General features: G+C 35.4%; 1 protein-coding gene across 2 annotated transcripts in view; it reads right to left on the bottom strand.

Moving 5' to 3' along the window:
- Positions 1-577: 577 nt before the first annotated feature.
- LOC145675686 (lachesin-like) overlaps positions 578-21,962 on the bottom strand; it is a 1,025,328-nt gene continuing 1,003,943 nt past the window's right edge. For both annotated transcript variants that reach the window (XM_081746292.1, XM_081746281.1), the window contains exon 9: positions 578-8,311. In XM_081746292.1, the coding sequence (XP_081602418.1) occupies positions 8,034-8,311 (278 nt within the window). In that variant the 3' untranslated portion in view covers positions 578-8,033. The remainder of the gene's footprint in view (positions 8,312-21,962) is intronic.

The following is a 21,962-nucleotide window of genomic DNA, read 5'->3' as shown; positions in this document are numbered from 1 at the left end:
GTTTCGTTTGTTGTTCAACTAAAATAATTTAATTAAAATGGAGTACAAGCTTTTGTTAGAATCATTGGAATCAGTGCTAAGCAGATAAATTCGAAACAAGGAGATTGGAAGCAGATTTTGGTGATTAAGTGATAATGATCTCAAAACAAAGAAAAAGGTGCAGGAAAATTTCGTCTATTCCGATCTGTAGGCAACATTTGGCACACTATTTACTTCCTGAATTTCTTTCTTACTTCCTCTAAAAGAACAATGTGTTCAACTAAAAGTCGTAATTCTAGTTAGGCCATCATAATTTGGATTTTACGTTTCAGGAAAACTTTTTTATGCTACAAATATTGGTGGATAATTTGTGGTATAATAAAATAAAAAGACCATGCATTTCAACAAACATCTACATTCATTAAATTTATGTACAATATTTTACATTCTCAGAGCATCATTTGAATTGCTTCATCAGTTCTCATTCAACCATATGCTGTACATACACACACAAACGTACAAATATATTTTTTCACAGATATGTACTCACATGTATGTATTTTTTAGACTTTTTACAATTACAGATATTTTATTTTCATTTTTTTTTGACTGGTGAAATATTTGTTTATTCACCTGTGTTCAGTATTAGGCAAATAATTATATGTATATAAACTTGTATCTATCTTTATGTACAAATTGGCAAGAATAAAATCCTTTACAATACATTGTTTTTGTCTTCATTGCGTTTCTTCATTATTTAAAAATCATATAATATATTCATAAGTTCTTAACAATAATTATAGTATTGATTTTTTTCATATTTTTAAATGGAAGTAGTTTGTTTTGGCACATAATACTTGCGTTTGAATCTTAAGTCATAATTATCTGAAATATAGAATTTTTATGGTTATTGTATTTTGAAGGTATTATGTTCATTATTCCTTTGGTGAAGAATTTCCATTTTTATTTTATTATTATTTCCAATCAATAAGATATACCTTGATATTAATTTGGGTAAAACATTAATCTATTAAATTCATCAATATTTTTCTTCAAAATTTATGAGCTAATGATCTGTAGATTTGAATCAGGTTTTTAGGATAAAACATAATTTGTTGTAGACAAAATATTTTAAAAATAATAAGGAATATTGATGTTAGATCCAAAATTATGTAACAATTCATTGACAAATTGTGAATCTGGGTGCAATATTGATCAACCAACTTCCACATTTCTAGATCCACAACATATAATAAAAAATCACATTGCAAAATAAATCTCAGCTTCCAGTGCAAACTATTGAAGCTATAAAAGTTGAGAGTTTCGTTGTACTGTAAAAGATGCCAAATATAAATCCTATAAAATAACGCTCAGAAAAAAATGGAAATTTTTAAGCCTGTGTTCCTTATTGTTAAATTGTATTTCTGGTTAGATCATTATTACACCGAGGTCCACAAGTATATATTCAATGGTTTTGAAGTGGTTTTACAATGTCATTTTATTCCTATGTGGTATCACGATATCGAAATATTAAAATTAAGCACACAAACATATAACTAAAATTGAAAAAATAAATTCCTGTTCAGGTTATTATAGACCACCAAATTTCTCTCGTTTTTGTGTTCTGCATCTCAAGGTATATCCATTTGTTAAGAATTTACAAGTAGGCTAAATAAGAAATTGAGAATCGCCTAAATTCACGAGAAACTAAACTATATTCCAATCAAATATAAAATATAAAGGTTGAAATACTCTATTCAAATGTATTCAACTAATACAAATCTAATTCTAATAAAGTATTTCATATTTGCTGAAATAGTGAAAAGTGGTGGTCGTCTGGTTATGAACCACATATACTCTTTCAGTATGACATTTCTGCAAAATACCAAACTTTTTTTCAGTTGAAGTCTTACAAAGTCATACGAGGTTATTCAAAATTTTCAACAGTTATACAATTTAGGTTTTCTTCCCCAACAACCGAACCCTACTCTCCGATAATGTACGTCCGTGTCATGTATGATCGTTGTTGAGAATATATAATAATAATAATAATGAGGCATCTTCTCTTCCTGCCACAAATAGTATCAAGTCCAAGCATGCCGTTTGAGTACAATATTTAAATAAGCAATTGACAACAGCAGCGTCATTTCATACGTTGTTGTGGGGGGAGGGGAGCGAAACCGTAGATGTCAGTAGATTTTCAGAGTTTCCATTTATATATTACTATCTTATGGATTAAAATTTTATAAATGTCGACCCCCTGAAGCCTCAAATGACGTCCCTGATTGACACATATTAATAAGCAATATTGTCTTAATCGAGTCAACGTTGTACTTGTTTAGTTTACGTAAATATTGCAAATTTGTGATGCAGCGTTATTTTGGAACACGCCGCTTTAATCTATGGAACATCATAAATGTAGACTTCCTTGTCTATAAATGTATTGTAGCATATTTAAAACGTTTTCTTTCTCTTTGGTACCATCAATGCTTTGACAGAACATTTTCTTATTAATCTAAATATTGACCGTCTTCTTTTTCGTTAGATTTGTACTTGAGTTAATAACGGACAAAAGATAAAACAAGTGAGACCTGTTCGAAAAAGTTTATATATCACGCACAAACCATTTTCAAGAAGCGTTAAATAAAGACTGGCATTGTCATCTCGCGGTTAATGATAATAACTTTTTAAACCATAGTTTGACGCTAGCTAAACAACTTCTTAAATCGGAAACTTGTAAAGTGCTGTAAAAACAGAGTAATCAGTCAAGCTTAACAATTAGTGGAAATTCATAAGTGTGTTCGCTACCTGTATACAGACAAGATGTGTCATTACCAAGAGTAACGTCGACCACCAACGTTGATCTCAGGAGAGCAATTGGTGACTCAGTGATATCTTGCTAAGTCCATATTTGATGGGATAAAACATTTTAAAATTGTTACATAAGCTATACAAAGGAGAAAGTACACCGGTTGCAGCAGTAATAGGGGAAGCAATCTCTTCTACAGCTGTCGTAAGTCGCACTGACACACATTTCTCAGTTTGACAGCGTGAATAGATATTGAAAATATCAGAGGGAAGTATTTGTACTTTTTCATAGAACATTCCATATGTCTAGATTACAGGAACATGTTTAATGTATCTAATGTAGGACTATGTTTCGGAACTTAAACGGCATCCCTATGGTACCATAGTTACATGACGATCCTGACTTTGCCCATTGCTATTCTTTTTTGGATCTCATGTCAAAGAAGGGCCTTAAGGAACGTTTGACTTCACGATTACACCAAGGAAGTGAAAATTTCCGAACTTATCTTATTACATTGTTGAAGACTGGTTTTCTGTAAGTCTTCCAGGAGCGGAAGTGGAGGTTGAATGAGTACATTCCATTGACCGGGATCATATATTGGTCACATCAATTGTTTTATCTTTATTAAATAGTTATCCTACAAAATGTAATCCTTGTACTGGCATTCGGATCCCAAGCCAACATAACTTTTGCAGACAAGGAAGTCTATACTCTCAGCAATATTATAATTGTGGTTCCTATAAGATACATGCACCAAAACTAAAGTGACACTTTTAGTTTCATTTAGTTTTACTTTGTAACATGACAATAACCGCATATCAAATATTTTTCAAATTTTATAAATTCATCTTTTAGTGTTGTTTACTGTACATTGCCATATATGAATTAAAGTATTTACGTTTATTTAGAAACTTGTTTTTCTTACTTATTTATCCGTATTAATTTCGGTCAAAATTAATGCAATAATTATATGAAAGTTATATCTACAAATTTAACCACATTAATTAACCATCATTGCACACTTCAACGTGTTATGCATTTCCTTAGTACCAATACTATTTAGATGATAATATTTGATGTCGAGCAGAGATTTAAATTTCACTTAATAATGTAATATATTTTGCAAACTGTTGACATTTTAATTTTAGTATAAAGTAATACCTAATTGCGATTATATGTAAAATTCAATAGCTGGCAAATGCATACAGTAGGCTCTTGCTCTTCTCGTTAAATTTAAGATAATGATCCTGCGTAAGTCACGCAATGACCTGTTAAATATCCATCTTCCATTCAGAAACTTAGTTCGTTGAAACTTCATAAAACTCGAATTTGGTGGCAACCACACTATGTGTGAACTCTTAAAACACAAAAATCTTTCTAAACAGTTTTCCAATGATGATGTGTTACTTTTCATATCGTTACCTATGACTTCTAATCGCAATAGTTTTACATGATAATTGTGAATTTTTAGCACTGTATGAATAAAAGAAAAAAACTTACAAATAATTAAAATCTTAAGCCCTTATTGAGAAATCCGATATGTATCGCTTGGGATAAATATTCTATTTTTTCGCATAAGACAGATACATAATGGAAATTAGTATGATCGAGAATTATCAGTGTTAGCAGTCGCATTACAATATTTTCGATCACTTTGCCACTGATGATATTTTACATCATGCAAGAAACACATGATTTACAAGATTTCGAGAATGTTGTTATTGACATTCTGCTTTTAAAAATGTAATTTGTATTATCATATGGCATTTAGTAAATATACTTCTATACTTATACCATGGATATTACTTATATCAAACAATACCTTGTATATTTAGATTTGTTCTTACCAATGAAATATATTTCGTTGTTTAATATAACGAAACATAATTCAACTATAAAAATGACAGTAGTTTTTATAGATGAATAAATGTTAATTTTTTGGTATTTATTTATGACAATGCAGAACAAAATAAGGTTATACTACTTTCATTATTTTATTTCAAAATATAATAATTTTAGAGAGCTACAGTTACAAAAGACTATTTTCCTTTCCCCCATAAATCCACACAAGAAAAATACGACGAATCAATATTATTTCAAGTATAAGTTTGACAATTCTTTTTTTAAAATAAAAGATTGCTTGAACACAAAACAATTGATAATTAAGAATTAATTTTCGGTCCGACTTTTTTCAATCTGCCAAATTTTGAAGTTTGTCTTGAATGCTACATAAATAACTGATCTTTATAAATGACTATACGTACCATAGTTATGCAAATTGTGTCAACTGTTAGATATGAGAATATTCTTGTTTATCAACATAATATAAGCTATATTGAAATTACTATTTGAACCATGTAACCAAGCAACGGGTTAAGCACAAACCTGAGTGAAGTAATATTTTCAGTGGAATAACAAGACTGGCTCTTCCTCTACCGTGTCGCAGGGTATTTTTCATTACAAAACTCCAAAATACTTGAGTAGAATAACGGAACATGCGTATAATCCGTCTTAAGTGAATGCAGCATGAGCTGAGATTTTTCAAATCGTTTTTCCTCCACAATTTACTCGGTGCCGTTTGATTCGTTGTTAGGCCACACCTTCATTTCTATTGTATATTTTGTTGTCACAGCCTTATTTAATTATAGTTGTTAGAAATTGTAAAGATGGTTTTTACTTAGTTATATTTCCACATATATATTTCATTTAACTATAATTTAAAATAGTTTCCTAATACCAGTATGTTTCAATTACAAAAAGAAAGGAAAACTAACATCAGTGAAAATTTTAAGATTAGTTATTACGAATTGAACTTAGAACTAAATAGAATTAAATAAACCATTGGAGCATTAGTGGTTTTGTATAACATTATTGAATCGATAAAGAATTTTCTGGATCATTTATTCGGTCAAATGGAAAACACGATCATGCGAAAAGTGATAAAGGAAAGGTTATCCTTATTGGTTACAAAAATCAATTTAAGAATTATTGATAACCATTTATGACTCAAAAGATATGTCAAAAAATCACAATAGTTACATTGTTGCTGCATGTGTGACATTAAAATGTAAAATATGCATATTCACATGCGATTATGTGGCAAACACATTATTTTTTCATTGTTGAAACTAATATACTTAGAACATAATATTAGAACATTTATTTTTATTTATAACAAAGATTTCTATTCATTTAATGGGAAGATTTGTGATAAAAAAAAATTAATTTTAGTTCTTCGTGTTAGTATATTTTTGTAGGGTACTTGAAAATGATGAAATAACTATGTTACTCTATTACAGCTTTTCGTCCTTCGTAAGAGGGTCGTATTTAACATTTTTCAGCACCAGGCCATTATAAAATGCTGCTTCCTCAACATGGGCGCCGGTCCTAGGAGAACGAAGTTGCATATGCTCTCCGAAGTTTGCTTAGTTGTCAGAATTTGGATATCTAACAACAAAACACACATACATGAACATCTCAAAGTTATAGAAGAAAGGGAGCTGCTTAATAAGAATGGTGTAAAAAATTGAGATGTTGACGTGAATAGTGAACATTTAAGTAGAAGAGGAGAAAATATAATTTCTTGGTTACACTTGTACTTGAGAATTATCAATTGCTCCTTGTTAGTTTTCAGCAAGTTAATAAATACTGAGTTATAATATTCAAACTACCAAGACAAGAGCACAAGCATAACACAAGTTTACCATAACATTGAAACAATTATAAATTTCTTGCTCTGGCAGCTGAGTCGATGAGCGTTGAACACTATAGGTAATTTAGAAGTTAATCAGCAATGGTAACGTTTTAAAATTATGATCAAAGAATACGATATAAACAATGGATGAAGGGAAATCACGAATATAAACTCATAACTAGAATGTTAATTAATGTTCCTCTTTCTAGCCAAACTAATTCTTGTTACGTGGGTATTTACAAATGTAAAAATCTCATGTAATATTCATTTGTGGGTGTATTATAAATTTCTAAAATTTCCAAAACCAATGGATGAAGAAAACTAGTTCGAGCAAACTTACCGGCCCCCAAACTTGTCACCCCGGGCCATGGCCCAAGTTGACAAATGTGTAAATACAGTCCTGCTTCGTAGTAATAAAATAGACATAAAATTTTATGTTTCCGTTTTTGTGCTGAACTAATGTACATGTAACAGTTTGAAAATCCATGGAGAAGTGGATTGCTTCTATAAAGAATTTGTCTGCTTGGTCAAACTTCTGTCACAGAAGTTGTTATTAATAGCTTCAGGGTGGAGTATCCTTGTGAAGTTATTGGCAAAAGCAAAAAAAGGTAGTTTATATATAGAGTGTAGATAAAATATTCTATTTGTTTTAGCAACAGAATACACTAACAATGACTATGGTTCAATTCTCCACCAAGTCAATACTAACTGTAAGTGCTTTTGGGGATTTGCAGATAAGGTCAACTTTCCATGTAAGAGCTTCATATTTTATGTTTGACCCCACGAATGACGCATTTTAATTTCTTCTGATTACTTGGATTTTCTTTCAGATAGACTTGACAATTGCAATTAATAGTGACTGCAGGCTTTTCAATTCAAATTATCGTTACTCCTGATGAAAATTGAAATCTTCTAGTAAGAATCTTTCACACATCCCTAGTGAAATAATGTGATCTTTACAGTAAATACCATAATAAAATACAGTAAATTTTGTACTCTTAAATGAGTAAAATTCTTCGCTGACAGCAACAGGAGTATGATTCCTTTTCTGGTTGGTTTGTTCACTGTAGACATAATATACGTATTCACCTGTAAGCAACAAGTTTAGGATACTATTTTATTTGGTATCCTATTTTCTTTTTTTAGTGGAAGAAAAAGTTCAATAGTCTTAGTCAAGTTTTTCCATAGTACTAATAACGATAGGCGTATGAATACACCTTTGTTCCTAATCACATGAAACACACACACACATAAATTCATAATCAATCAGACTCAGACCAGCATGCACACTATCAAGCACCGAGTCACACGAATACACAATAAACACTCTTCCAACATACATACAAATACGTACGAGTAGGCATTTTTGTTTTGCCTACGTATATAATGACCACTGGCCTCACATTGGTCCAACGAGTGCAGAGAGGTTTAGTCATAATAGTATTAATAGTAGTAATGAATTGTAGGCGAAATGGCCAGGAAATAAAAAAGAAAAAGAAATAGAAAGATTTACGCGAACCAAACGTTGTTTTTGTTCTTGTTCACTTTTGTTTAAATAGACAAACAAAACAAGAAGCTGAGGAGGAATATAAAGAATCGAGAAGACACTGCACTAGTACTGTTCTCAGGATCTCCATTGGTTTCGGCCTGGCTGACTCCGTTGCTAAGAGTTTGGTCCATATCAGATGTATTCTCACTTGCCTCTCGTAAAGGTCCCTGGTAGCCATTGTAGTGACCAAATTCTCCTTCTTCTTCGTCCGCTTCTCCACTGCCAAGACGAGAGTCGGGCCTCTCCATCGAGTTCTTTACTCGATACGGAAGCTGCATCTCTGAAATACGATTAATACAATTCCATAGAAACAAATGTCATTGTTAAATTTTAACATGGTTCTATTATACTACAGAAAAAAACCTGCCGCTATCTTCCATTGTTTATTAGACTGTAAATACGAATTTATATTCATTAGGAATTGCTACATATTCAACTATATATCTGAAGGTCAAAGTTAAGAGTCAGTCAAACTCAGTTGTTAGAACTTGTAAGTTGCACTAAGTTCAGAAACTAAATTAAAAATTAACCTGCTTCTTCAAGACATCTGCAAGAAATACGTACAACTCTGGTAATACTAATTAAAAGCATTCATAATTGAAGTCTAAGAGTAAATGATAGTTTTCAATACTTATATTTCTTTAATTGTAGTATATTCATAATATTGTAATGAAAAGCTGAACGTGAGTATATTTTAACATTAGTTTCACTTTAATAGATTTGCGTGTTTTGGGGCCCGCTTTTGTTGGTGACAATTGACATACTTTCCGCGTAAAAAAAAAAAAAAAAAAAAAAGAGTTTTTTGTCGATTATTCCATAAGAGATTTACCTTGTTGTGTATCGTGTTGTTGAGTTTAACAAGCTGTATCGAATGATATGTGAGTTTACCTTCGACAAAATGTTTGTCATTATACACTAAAACTCTTCTAGAAAATTCAACTTAAGAGTATGGATATTAATTTGCTAGGTAACATTGGAGCTCAATGGAGGTCAGCATTTGATTCGAAAGTAGTAGTAAATTTCTACCATTTCTCCATTTCTGTACTTACAGGAGAAACACAAAAGATAGAATCTGGAGTTAAGACATTAAATCGATCGTAAAAAAGAAAAGTCACTACACAAGGTGATAATAAACTATTTGAGCAAATTTCGGGAGCGGATTTCCGACACTAAAACCAGCAAAAAACGTCATATGAAACTTTGGTCTGTGAGGGATAATTTCGGCGATAAAAGGTGCCAAAAGCATTGGAAAATGAACTTCAGAGGGCTGTAATTCAAAGACAACGCAACGTAGAGAGTGCGGTTTAAAACATGACTCGAAGTCATATCTGCTCGATTGAAAAATGTATGTTTCAAATCTCCGCAAGATGTGTGGGGATTCCGTAAAGGAGCGTAGGGATTACTTGCCAGGTTATAGGGAATCCCTACGTTCCTTGGGGGAATACCTCACACACACTTCGCACAAGAGTTTTGGTGAATTAAGGATGAAATAACGCTGAAAAATCCCATTGACAAACGTTACACAAAACAAAGACCAAAGGATGATTATCTGCAAGTCATAATTGTGACTAAATATGTTTAAATTTGATATCACATGCAGAACAAGTTTTTCGTTAATTTTCTTGTTTACAAAACTATCAGAGATAACCAGATTAGCATTGTATATCATACATAGGAAGAAAATGATTCACATGAAAAGAATACAATATTTCTTGTTTAACTTACAATATATATGCAAGTTTTAAAAAATGAGTTTTTAGGTTCTTGCTAGTTCATTTTTACTAGATGTTCATGAATCAGTTTACCAAGGAGAATAATAATAGGATGAAGCATTTATTTATCATATATTTAGATTCATAAATCTCTGTATTGATTCTTATTAATATGTTTCAGTTTGCGGTTAGTCATATTCTAAGTATACCTCAAAACTCAGGCACTTACGCCAAAATTTATATTTTTGGGAGGTGTCCAAATTCAGTATGACGAGATATTATATTGAAATTTGTAAACTCATCTCTAAAGTTAGACAAAATTACTAGAAAACGAGTGACATTGTGTACTTCACATTTGGCGGGATTTTCGATTGGCGCCGCCATTTTGAATCGCTGCAAAAACAAGTAGCGTGACCGCACAACATTGAGACTCAGCTCACATTGAGGTGAAGGGAGGAGCTAACTGTCGCAAACTTGATCGCAATTGTGGAGGGTTTGCGACCCGCGCGATGCCCAATCGTTCTTTACTTTCTGGATGGCCCTCCTATATAGTTACAACTGGTTGGAAACTCTCTCAAAAAGTACCTATAAATAGACAAGAAAGAAGATAGCAACGTAATAGAAAGCCATATTTTAAAGAAGTCAGTAAAATCAATTCGGATTTGACTGACTTGGAGTACGAAAGGAAGTTTCTTTCAGTAAACGTTTCACACGATGACAAATCATGAATATCCTGTTCCTGTAGATGCATATAATAGGTTAGTTTGTTAGTATTATAATATTTTATAATAGGATAGTAGTATAAAATCATAAATAAGGTCTTGCATGTTATATTCAATATTTGAGTGCAGTCTACCTAGTCCTCTGTTAGTAAATGTTAAAAGTGTCAGCGTAGGCATTTCGTTATCATTTTTGTTTCAGAATTGTTAGGTTCTAGGTTTAAATGTAATGGCTGGGAGTCCTGAGCAAAATTTTTACCAGGATGCTTCCTCAATTTCACCAGACATACGCGCTGTTGTACCTCCGAGTTTCGTAAGTGTATAATGGTAATTTATAGTACTTCTTTCGTAGAGTTAAGAAGAGTTGATAATTTTGTTGGGGATTAGAAGCAGTAACTGTGTCAAGGTCTGTGTTTCCAATATCTTCAGTGAGTCTTTGCTTAGGTAACCAAGAAAGTTCTGTCGCTTTTGTGGAGGTCTGTGTTCAATTGGCCCTGACACTGTTAGTTGAATGCGAATGAAGATAAAGCGAAGGGCAGTTGTTGATGTGGGCTGGGTATATCCAACATTAGGGATGGCCAAAAATTTTCGGATCCGGATATCCCGGATCCAGTGAGATCCGGATCCGGATCTTGCCGGATCCGGACCTAGATCCGGATCTCGGATCCGGGTCTCGGATTTGGATCCGAAATTCGGATCTCGGACCTGGATCCGGATCTCGGATCTGGATCCGAAATTCGAATCTCAGATCTTGATTCGTATACAAACCTGCATCTGAAATTGTGATGATAAAATTGAATATCTAAAATCCGTTAAAACTTTTTTTAGGATTCACTGATATAGTAGGTTGCTGTGCTTTTAAGTGTTTCCATAACACGTTTGTGTTACCTTTGTTCTTTATTTTATTTTAACCTTGCAATATTTACATGTTGAACTTTCTGTCGAAGTCTCTTTAGTAAAATGTTTCCCACTTTGATTTCTTCCCATTTCAGAGTATAGTGAACTGTCTGAAAACTGATGTAAATGGTAACAAATTCTTCTGTTTAGCTCCTCTTCGAAACTTAATGTTAGCTTCACATTGAAAATATTTATTTTATTCTTAGAAAATAAACTTTCTTCTTTTCTCATATACAAATGAAATATCTTTTAGATAAGGCCCTTCTAATCGCAGGGATAGTAGCCAAAACAAACTCTTTATTAATAGTAGTTTCTGACTCACGAGTCCAACCACCAACAAATGTAATAATGAATATCTTTCACTTTGAAGGTATATACAACAAAAAATATAGACTGGTTGGCGTGGAACAACAGAGATTTTAAACATACACACGAGAATTTCAGGACAGCGATATGGTTGTGTTCGTTGTATGACTTTGTTACCTAAATTATGGCTTGCCCTTCTGAGGTCGGGAGTTTGTTGAAGGAGTAAATATAAAAGAGATTTCTGTTATTTTTTCTTCACCCTCCTGGCTTCTTTAATCATACATTGCAGGACGTAACCAAAACATATCCATGCATCGTATCATTGAAGCGTTTTGTGTTTTTGTATATTAAAGTGTTCAAAAATATTTAACATATTCGCATTTGTTCATGTGATCTCAGGTTCAATTTTCGGTGGGAACATACATGAGAAAATTGAAAGCTGAAACAATATGAAAATAGTATATAAAAGTCAGGAAATTGATATTAAAACTTTAGCTATCTATTGGGACTGTAAGGCTGTAGTTAAATTAACCCACACGTTTCGTGAAGATATATTACGTCGTTATTGTTTAGTTACTATAAGCTACCAGATACATCCTCAGAGGCCATTTTACACTGTAGTAATCGACAGATGAAAACATTGGAAAAGGAATGAAAGGAAGGTCTCTAGAGCTTTAGATCAAGGTACTAACCTAGCATTTGCCCAGTATAACTGAGGAACAACCCTGGAAAATCCTCAGTCAGGATGGCTGGTCTCCGAATTCGAACCCGGTATTATCCAATTGCGAAGCAAGAATCCTAACAAGTAGCCTGAGCTCGCTCCGTATTATTATTATTATTATTTAATTAACGTAATGTTTTGAAATTAGTGCAAATTAAACCGTACTTTCTTTATTACTGATGTTATAATTAATAAGCCTACATGAGACATCAGTCCCCAATTAAGAAAGAATACTAGAACTGGAATTCAGGAAGCGGGGGTGAAGAGATTAATAAGGATGAGGAAACTATGTACGATGCAAAAACTGGGTAATTATGACTTCGTCACAGATATATTCACTTACATACGTCAATTAATATTTCTCTGATACAGTGCACTCTTACTTTCTATAGTAGCAGGAAAATGGCCCGCTTTTGTAAATGAACACACTAAGCAGTGCGTATAAGCGCAATGTCCGTGCAAAAAAACATAGGTAAAACTAGAAAAAAGAATAGGATAAGCGAGGGGAAAATGATAAACCGCCCTTCAACTTGAAAAAAAAGAAAACTAAAAATAACTAAACTTAGAGCTACGAAAGACGCGAGGCGAATTTTATTGAAAAGATTGTTTTTCCTTAGTGATTAGTTGTGCTAACTATGAACATGAATTAAAAAGAAAACAAGTAGCTAGCTCTGAGTTTCCCAAACTAGTTGAAAAGAAAATATTGGATAAAATTTAATAATAAAGAAGCCATTTATGATAATTAAAACAAACTAAATTCTTGGCACAACAGTCCTTTGGTTCCTACCAGCGGGCTTATGTTGAAAGTGGGGATGTGTAGTCAACGCATCGACACCCGAAGTCCCTAATGCCGGCTTTCTAGACTGCAGTCCGCTACCTCTTACTTAAGATAACTCCCCAATTGTCCTCACGATGCTGGGTCAACATCGAAATTGTTGAGTGCCTCTCCGGGAATTGAATCCATGACCACGGGCACCTAAGGCACGCTCTCTGTCTTCTATAAACGAAAAGCTATAGTTACCCACATTGTCTAATACAGAAATAAGTTCTGATTCTCTAATAGCTGCTAATGGTGATAGTCAAGGTTCACCGAAGCATGATCCCAAAGCCAAACTGAGATATTGATGTCACTGGAATGCCTGAAAAGTCATTGTGGGTAAGTGAATTGCCCACTTGTCAGGATGAAGGGCGATGGTGATGTGAAATGCGGGGCTGTCAGAGGTACTACTTATGATAATTGGATTTATAATATTCTATGTTGCCATAAACCCTCTTCAGGAACAAAACTGTTAATCTTAGCTTTGAAAATGTTACATAAGGAGTTTTATTGCTATCATTAGGTTGCATTAGGAATTATCGGATTTATTTTAACGCTAAACTTTTACATCTCTTCTGATTTACGAATATTTAAATCGCGATTATCCCCTTAAGGTCAATTAGTGATATTTTAAATCATTTCGAACCAACTTTATATATGGTTAATCTTGTTATATGGGAATAATTGAGACCAGAAGCAGTATACAGGCTAAGTCCACAAGAATCTTGGCCGACCTCCTGATAAACCACGTCTTTCAGCAAGGTGAATTGTGGCAATCGGATACCCACATAAGGAAATCTTCGGTTCAGTGTGAAAGCTTCCATAAGAACCAGCATTCTAATCAGAGAAATGTGATTTGCTAATTTTTATTCAATGTGAAAGTACCTAACTTTATTGCCAGAAAAGAAAAGACATTTATTTCAAACAAGTCGCCATTACAGTTTTCGTATTTGAACACAACACTCATGAAAAGTCATGTTAAAGCGCAACTTGCCCCAGAAAAAGAATATTTATCTGTTTTTAGTTTCTCGTGTTCCCCAAAGTACCGGTACATGCGGAATTAGAGCTCGCCTTCCGCTCGCATTACCTAGGTAAAACGGCTACGATCTTAGTACTAGCACTTGTTTCGGTGCCCAGATCTCAAATATTTATCTTTCAACCTGATTCTATGTATGAATCCGAAATTTCAAATCTAGATAAGGGGCACCAAAATTCATAGTTTATTCTTGGTGCTCATATTGTGATTTACTAAATAATTATTAAATCTAATTGTAAGGTATACATTTGATATTTAGAGCAGACTGAGCAAGATAAATATACGTAAAAACTAGTCAATACTTGTCTTAGCTGTTTATGTTTTCTTAACTGTCAATGAAATAGGTGTATTGAGGAATTTTAAATATTCGAGTTTTGTATTTCGGTTTCAAATATAAATATGTGTATTTCATCTCGGTCCTGCAACCGGGTGGACCTAGATTCGACAATCGAATTCTCATCCGGGTCAAATCAGATTATTTTTTAGTAAGGCAAGCATTTGATCTTTAGTGTAAAATGAAGGAGACAAATAGACTTGTCAATATCCGTCTTAATTTTCTGTTTTCTTCTTCACTGTCAGGACTTCGTGAAATTACTTTCGGTGAATTTTTGATATTCAAGTTGATCACAATTTGGGTGGGATGTGGGTTTGGATAAGAATCAAGATCTGAGATCCGGATTTCAGATGCAGACTCGAATTTCGAACCCAGATCCGAGATCCGAATCCAGACCCGACATCCGGATCCAGACCCGAGATCCGGATCCAGACCCGAGATCCGGATCCAGATCCGAGATTTGAGATCCAGATCGAGATCCGAAATCCGGATCCAGATCCGAAATCCGAGATCCGGATCCAAAGGATCCGGACCCAATCAGATCCGGATCTTCGGATCCGACCAGATCCGGATCCGGCCATCCCTATCCAACATATTACCCGGTTGTGGCAGTTCAGTTACACCGTGAACTTGCGTGAGGATGAGGACAGCGTGAACATGAGACATTCACAGAGCGTCATAAGGGCGTGTATGCTGTACGAGTTCAAACTAGGGTCAAACACAGCTACAGCGGGGCGGAAAATATGCCAGACCTTTGATGAGGTCGTCGTAACTACGCGGACAGTGCAGCGGTGGTTTAACAAGTTTAAGGACGGTGACGAAACACTCGAAGACGCACCACGTGCCGGAAGACCAACACATGTACAAAATGAACATCTTCAGGCAGCAACTAAGGCAGACATGTGAGGAACTGAAGCAACAACTCAGTATGAGTGGAGAAACCATTCGGCAGCACTTCCATCAACTTGGGAATCGCTACAAGTTGGGCCGATGGGTCCCAAATGATTTGACTCTGGGCTAGAAGGCAACGCGAGCAGACACTTGTGTTTCTTTGCTGTCTCGTCTGCGGAAGGAGCTATTTCTGGACAGGTTGTTGACATGTGATGAGAAGTGGGTCCTGTACAAAGTTCCACGGCCCCGTCATCATTGGTTAGAATCCTATGAACCTGTTCCGGAATAGCCTAAACCAACACTGCACCAGAAGAAGGTCCTGCTGTGTGTTTGGTGGACTGCTCGCGTCATCGTACATTCGAAACTGCTACCAGCTGGTCAGAGTATCAATGCAACTATGTACTGTCAGCAGTTGAGCCGTGTTCAAGAAAAACTCAAAACTCTGGGACCAGTACTTCTGAATCACAAAGAGGTCCTCCTGTTACAGGACAACGTTAAGCCCCACGTGGCTACGATAACTCGGGAAACCATTCTACGAATTGGATGGGAAACATCCACCATATTCCCTGGATATTGCACCTTCCAATTAGCACTTGTTCTATTCTTTGGACAAGCACCTTAGAAGACGGAAGTTTAAATCCCTAGCAGGAGTGCAAATTGCACTTGATACCTTCTTCGATTCACGCACCACCAAGTTCTACCGCAATTGTATCCATGGCCTTCCAAAAGATTAACAGATGATCGTAGATCTGATGGGGACTATTTCATTTTCCAGGTACGTCTTAGGTGACATAGCGACGTTCCAAAGTGTTGGGTGAAAAAGCGACAGAACTTTCTTGGTTACTCTTATAAATGCGCTGTAGGTTATAAGACTTAGTGGCATAAGATTCTTAAGTTTATTCTACTTTTAATTGCCTTGAATTTACTCGGCATCACTTCGCTACAATTTCTCTAGAAACTGTAGCAGTACAATCAACCAGGTGCGATTCTGTCCTTCTACCTTACTTTTTAATCTACCAAAAGCATCGCCTATATTTAGCCACGACGAAAATGAGCAGGTGTGTAAAACCACAAACGTTTTCCGCAGTTTCCTAAAATAGTACTTGTATGCTTTTCATAACAAATATGAGATACGTAAATTACTTTCGCCTGGGTTTGACCCTTTTTTCGCCACCGTCTCTATGTACTCTAACTGTAGTACTTGTTTGCATCGTATACATAATTAAATTAGCCACATACTTTGATGTGGATGAAAAGAAAACATAAACACTTCAACATGTTCTTAGTTTCAAAATAACTAAGTATATTAAACGACTGCGCTGGTTAGGTTTAATTAGCAATGTTTCCTTCAAAGTTGTTAAGAGTGATATTTGTGTTAACAAATTGTTTTCTTTTTCTTAAAATACCAATAAAACAAGAAATAAGAAATGAAAATTTTGGAAGGACTGTGATCACAAAAAATACTCTAAAATAGTGTGTCAACCATTTTCCATGTATAGTACTTTCTAAAAAGAAGAAAGAAAGAAAGAGAGAAAGAGAAAGAGAGAGAGAGAGAGAGAGAGAGAGTAGTTACTATGGTAAATCATCGTCATGGCATAATCTAGAGCTAAAAATGACAGGAGCATGTTTCTCATTACATTTACTTCATACTTTCTTTAATAACTCCCTTCAAGGATTGAGGATCATACTAATGGAGGCTCTTGAAGGAAGTCCTACTTCTTGTACACAAAAATTACTACATTACGTAAAATTTCTTCCCTCAATTAATGTTCAACCTACCCGTTATTAGAAATACTTGTTCATTATTAGGTTGGTGAAATGATTTGACATTTGATGGGAAAACTCATATGAGCAACATAACACAGAGATGTACAACGGTCACGTGCTTAACGTCACAAATTCCGTACACGTCTTCAAACAGGATGGGTGGACATAACCAGGAGAGTGCATTGTTGAAAGGTTTATATGAAACTGCGATATGGAAAACACACAATTGAATCGGTCATTGCAGAAAGGGCACATGTCCTGTATTATTAGTATAGAACATGTGCCCTTCCAGCAATGACCGATTCAATGATTTTTATTTACGAATTCAAATATTCTGCACAGCAATTCACAAAAGATATTAACAACGCATTTGGATCGGGAGTGTAGACGAAAGCTCCATTTAGCGTTGGTTTGCCAAATTTCGTTCTGGTAACCCAGCATTGCAAAATGAGTATCGTGGACACCAAGAAACATGATGTTAGGATGATCTTCTCAGGAACACCGTGAAAGCAAAGTCTACGAGAACTTGTTGTGTCACTCGAGACGAGCTGGACATTCACCATACACAGCAAAAAATGAGGGGATCAGGGTAAATATATGAAACTGAATAAAAATAACTTTTGAACCACCTGACCCATCTCGATCAAACTTTCAACATAGGTAAGGTTCGCACCTGGGATGTTTTCATCATTTTACTTTAATGGCACAATGTAGGGGAAGGGGGATATGTAAAAGAAATCAAATTTTCAAGATACATGACATTCGGGCCTGGGATAATTTTTATCATTTAACTTTGACGATGCAACGTAGGGGAGGGGGAGGAGGAGATGATCAAATTCTTAACCACCTGACCGATTTCAATCAAATTATCATCAACCTAGATGAAGTTCGAATCTGAGATTGTCTTTGTCATATCACTTTGACGTGTAACTTAAAGGAGAGGGAGAGACATTTTAAAGTATCGAAGAGACATTTGAAAATGATCAAAAATGATCTATATTAGTGTCGAATCTATAGTTTTTGGAGTCGCTGAGATGAATAGTGACACTTCTGTCTTTGGGGTCGCTGAGATGAACAATGATACTTTCAATGTCGTGCCCCACAACATGAGTAGGAGACAGGGATATATAAAAATAACCGAAAATGAAAAATATCAAAGAGTGCTTTAGTAATAGTGAAAACGGAACATACAAAGGGGGTTCCAAACGTTTTGCACAGTGGTCTCTATTATTTGTTGCAGGAGGAGAATGAAATTTTTTGTGAATATACTTCGAACATTTAGCTATAAGTTGGTATATAAAAGTATTTTCTTTTATTTACAACTGAGTCATAATGGACCGTGAAGTAGATGTCAGCTAGTGATAACGGTCGGTGATGGAGTTCCTCTTCAAGACCGGCGATGACTCTGCCACATCGATTCATAGGAAGTTCTCCCTTTTTATGGGGAGGACACATTGGATCGCAGCAGTATCCAGGGATGGTTGCAGAGGATTTAAGAAGGTGATTTCTCTCTACTGGGCAATCCACGATGCGGTAGACCATTGACCTTAGTGAGTGATATGAACAAAGAGATCATTAATCAAATCATCCAAAATGACAGATGTGTGACGACACGGCAGCTTGCTGAAATGACTGGTTTGTCATTGGGTAGTGTGGTATCAGTGATGCAGTTACTAAGGTATAGAAAAATCTGTGCACGTTGAGTGCATAGATTATTGACAAGAGAAATGAAAAAGATGAGGAAGGATGTGTGCGAGGGTCTCATGACGACCTTTACTGAAGAGTGAAAACAGTGTTTTGACGGCGTCATTACCCAGGATGAAACATGGTTGTTTTTTGTCCGAACCTGAGAGCAAAACACGTCTGAAGGCCCACCTGCACGGTAAAACATTTGATAGTGAGAAAGACCTTATATCCTGTGTCAAGCGATGGTGTAAAAGTCAATCCCCAGAATTTTATTAAAGTGCATTTACATCATGGAAAGAACGTTGGACCAGATGCGTCACAGCTGATGGAGGCTACATTGAGAAGGCTCAGTGTATAGCTAAATGTTCCGAGTATGTTCACAAAAAAAATCATTCTCCTCCTGCAACAAATAACAAAAAATTGAGACCACTGTACAAAACTTTTTGAACACCCTTTGTATTACAATTTGTCCTTAATTTAACCCAGCGAAGTCGGGATGCGTCTTAGATTCAGGGACTTACATTCGAGTAATTATCGAGAAATTTTAAATTAAAGATATTATTAACCTGTTATTAAAATCACTATGCAAGTCATAAATATTTTTAATTTTGTATCATATTCAATCATCCAGAAACAATACTGTCCTGCGCTTGCGCAGTACCTGCGGGTTTGCTAGTTATTATAATTCTTTCAGGGATATTTACTCCTGTAGATTGTTTTTACAGACAGGTTTGTTCATATTGCGTATCGCCACACAAAAACGTCATTAAGAACACTAGAATAAAAAATAAATTATTTCTTTTTAAAGACAATGCACAAACGATTGAGTAATGTTTGTGCGGTAAACTCAACTTGGACATTTAGTTTAAGTGACTCAGACAATTTTATTCATATTTCATATTTAATTGATATTTTAAAAGTCTACAATGCTAATTTACCCTCAAGACCAAGTTTTCTTCGGATTAACAATTCCGTTAACGAATACACATTTTTTTCATATTCCGTAAGTGTTGTACAATACTATAGTAATGTTTAAAACATAACATGTTTTAATTTAAGAAATGGACGCAACAAAGTTAATTCCAGTGATCCCTATTGTGTAGAGGCTATATTATTATCAATGATTTTATTATGTTTATTATAAAGGTAACCAAGAAAGTTCTACCGCTCTTTCACCCACCACCTTCGAACATCGATATGTCACCTAAGACGTACCTGGAAGATCAAATATAATCCCCATCAGCATCGACGAACTCCTGCCAACGTTCAGAAAGGCCATGGATTCCATTGTGGTAGAAATTGGTGGTCCCTGAATCGAATAAGATATCAAGTGCATTTTGCACCTCTACCAGAAATTTGAACTAGCGTCCACTAAAGTGATTGCCCACGGAATGGAACAGGTGATAATCGGACGGTGCAATGTCTGGGGAGTTTGTCGGATGTAACAGTGTTTCCCATCCAAGGCGTAGAATGGTTTCCCGAGTCATCCTAGCCACGTGAGGCTTAGCGTTGTCGTGTGACAGGAGGACTTCTTTGCGATTCAGAAGTGATGGCTCCAGAGTTTGGAGTTTTTCTTGAATACGGCTCAACTGCTGACAGTACACAGTTGCATTGATACTCTGACCAGCTGGTAGCAGTTCCGAATGCTCGATACCGTGAGCAGTCTACCAATCACACAGGAGAATCATCTTCTGGTGCAGTGCTGATTACAGCTGTTTTGGAACCGGGTCATAGGATTCTAACCAATGATGACGGGGTCGTGGAGCTTTGTACAGGACCCACTTCACATAATATGTCAATAACCTGTCCAGAAATGGCTCCTTCCTCAGACCAGACAGCAAAGAAATAGAGGTGTCTGCTCGCATTGTCTTCTAGCCGAATCAAATCATGTGGGACATATCGACCCAACTTGTAGTGATTTCCAAGTTGGTGAAGGTGCTGCCGAATGGTTTCTCCACTCACACTGAATTGTAGTCTGAATTTCTCACATGTCTGCCTCAATTACTGCCTGAAGATTTTCATTTTGTACATGCATTTGTCTTCAGGCACATGATGCGTCTTCGGGTGTTTCGTCACCGTCCTTAAACTTGCTAACCACCGCTGCACTGTCTGCGTAGTCATTACACCCTCACCTAAGGTCTAGCATATCTTCTGTCCCGCTGCAGCTGCGTTTGATCTCAGTTTGAACTCATAGAACATACCCACCCTTATGACGCTCTATAGAGGTCCCATGTTCACTCTCTACTCACGCAAGTTCAAGGTGTAACTAATCTGCCACAACCAGGTATTATGTGGATATACCCACAGCCATGGTGGAAAGACTACAAGGTGGTTGCATGCGCATGTCGCCTGGAGTGCTGTCGTGGCTGTGACGTCATTTGGTTTGCAAGAGACAACGGGAAACCGCGCGGCTTTAAGTGACAAGTGGAAATTCTTTGTTACTTTGTTCTTTTAAATGATATCGAGAATGCCTAACTTTGCAGTGTACGGCTGTAGTAATTATTACAGAAAAACTAAGGGAACTAATATAAGATACGTTAGATTTCCTCAAAAAGAGGGGGAATGTCTCCAGAAATGGATTTTAGCTTGCAGGCGACAGGACAAAATAAACCTAAAATATGGTAAGTTTTACATAAAAATAAATAAATGCAATGTTAAATGAAATTATAAAAAAAGCGATTTCATTATGTAGTTTCTTTTTAGTATTAATAGTATTTAATAATAGTATATAAGGCTACAGTAGCTTGTGTTGATTCTGCATACAAAAATCCAATAGTACGATTTAAAAAGACGAACTTTGAGGCAAGACCCGGATTCGAAATGATGAGGGAGGAGAACCGACAGAGGTGATCATTTCTATCATCATTTCCTTCTACATAAGATATTGAGATAAAATTTTAGCCACAGAGGCAGGCATGTAACTCGAGAAGGGAGGCACGATGATCTAGGAGGCTTACCTCCCTCGAGTTACGCAAATGGAGAGCATTGAACGCGTTAAAGTAGTCCAGGTCCCATTTCATTCTGGAGGTCTGCATACCCTGTAGC

This window comes from Thermobia domestica, chromosome 2 (genome assembly GCF_964235325.1).
Source record: "Thermobia domestica chromosome 2, izTheDome1.hap1.1, whole genome shotgun sequence".
Taxonomy (NCBI): domain Eukaryota; kingdom Metazoa; phylum Arthropoda; class Insecta; order Zygentoma; family Lepismatidae; genus Thermobia; species Thermobia domestica.
The sequence above is the reverse complement of the archived record's forward strand: the minus strand, read 5'-3'. Positions and strand labels throughout refer to the sequence as shown.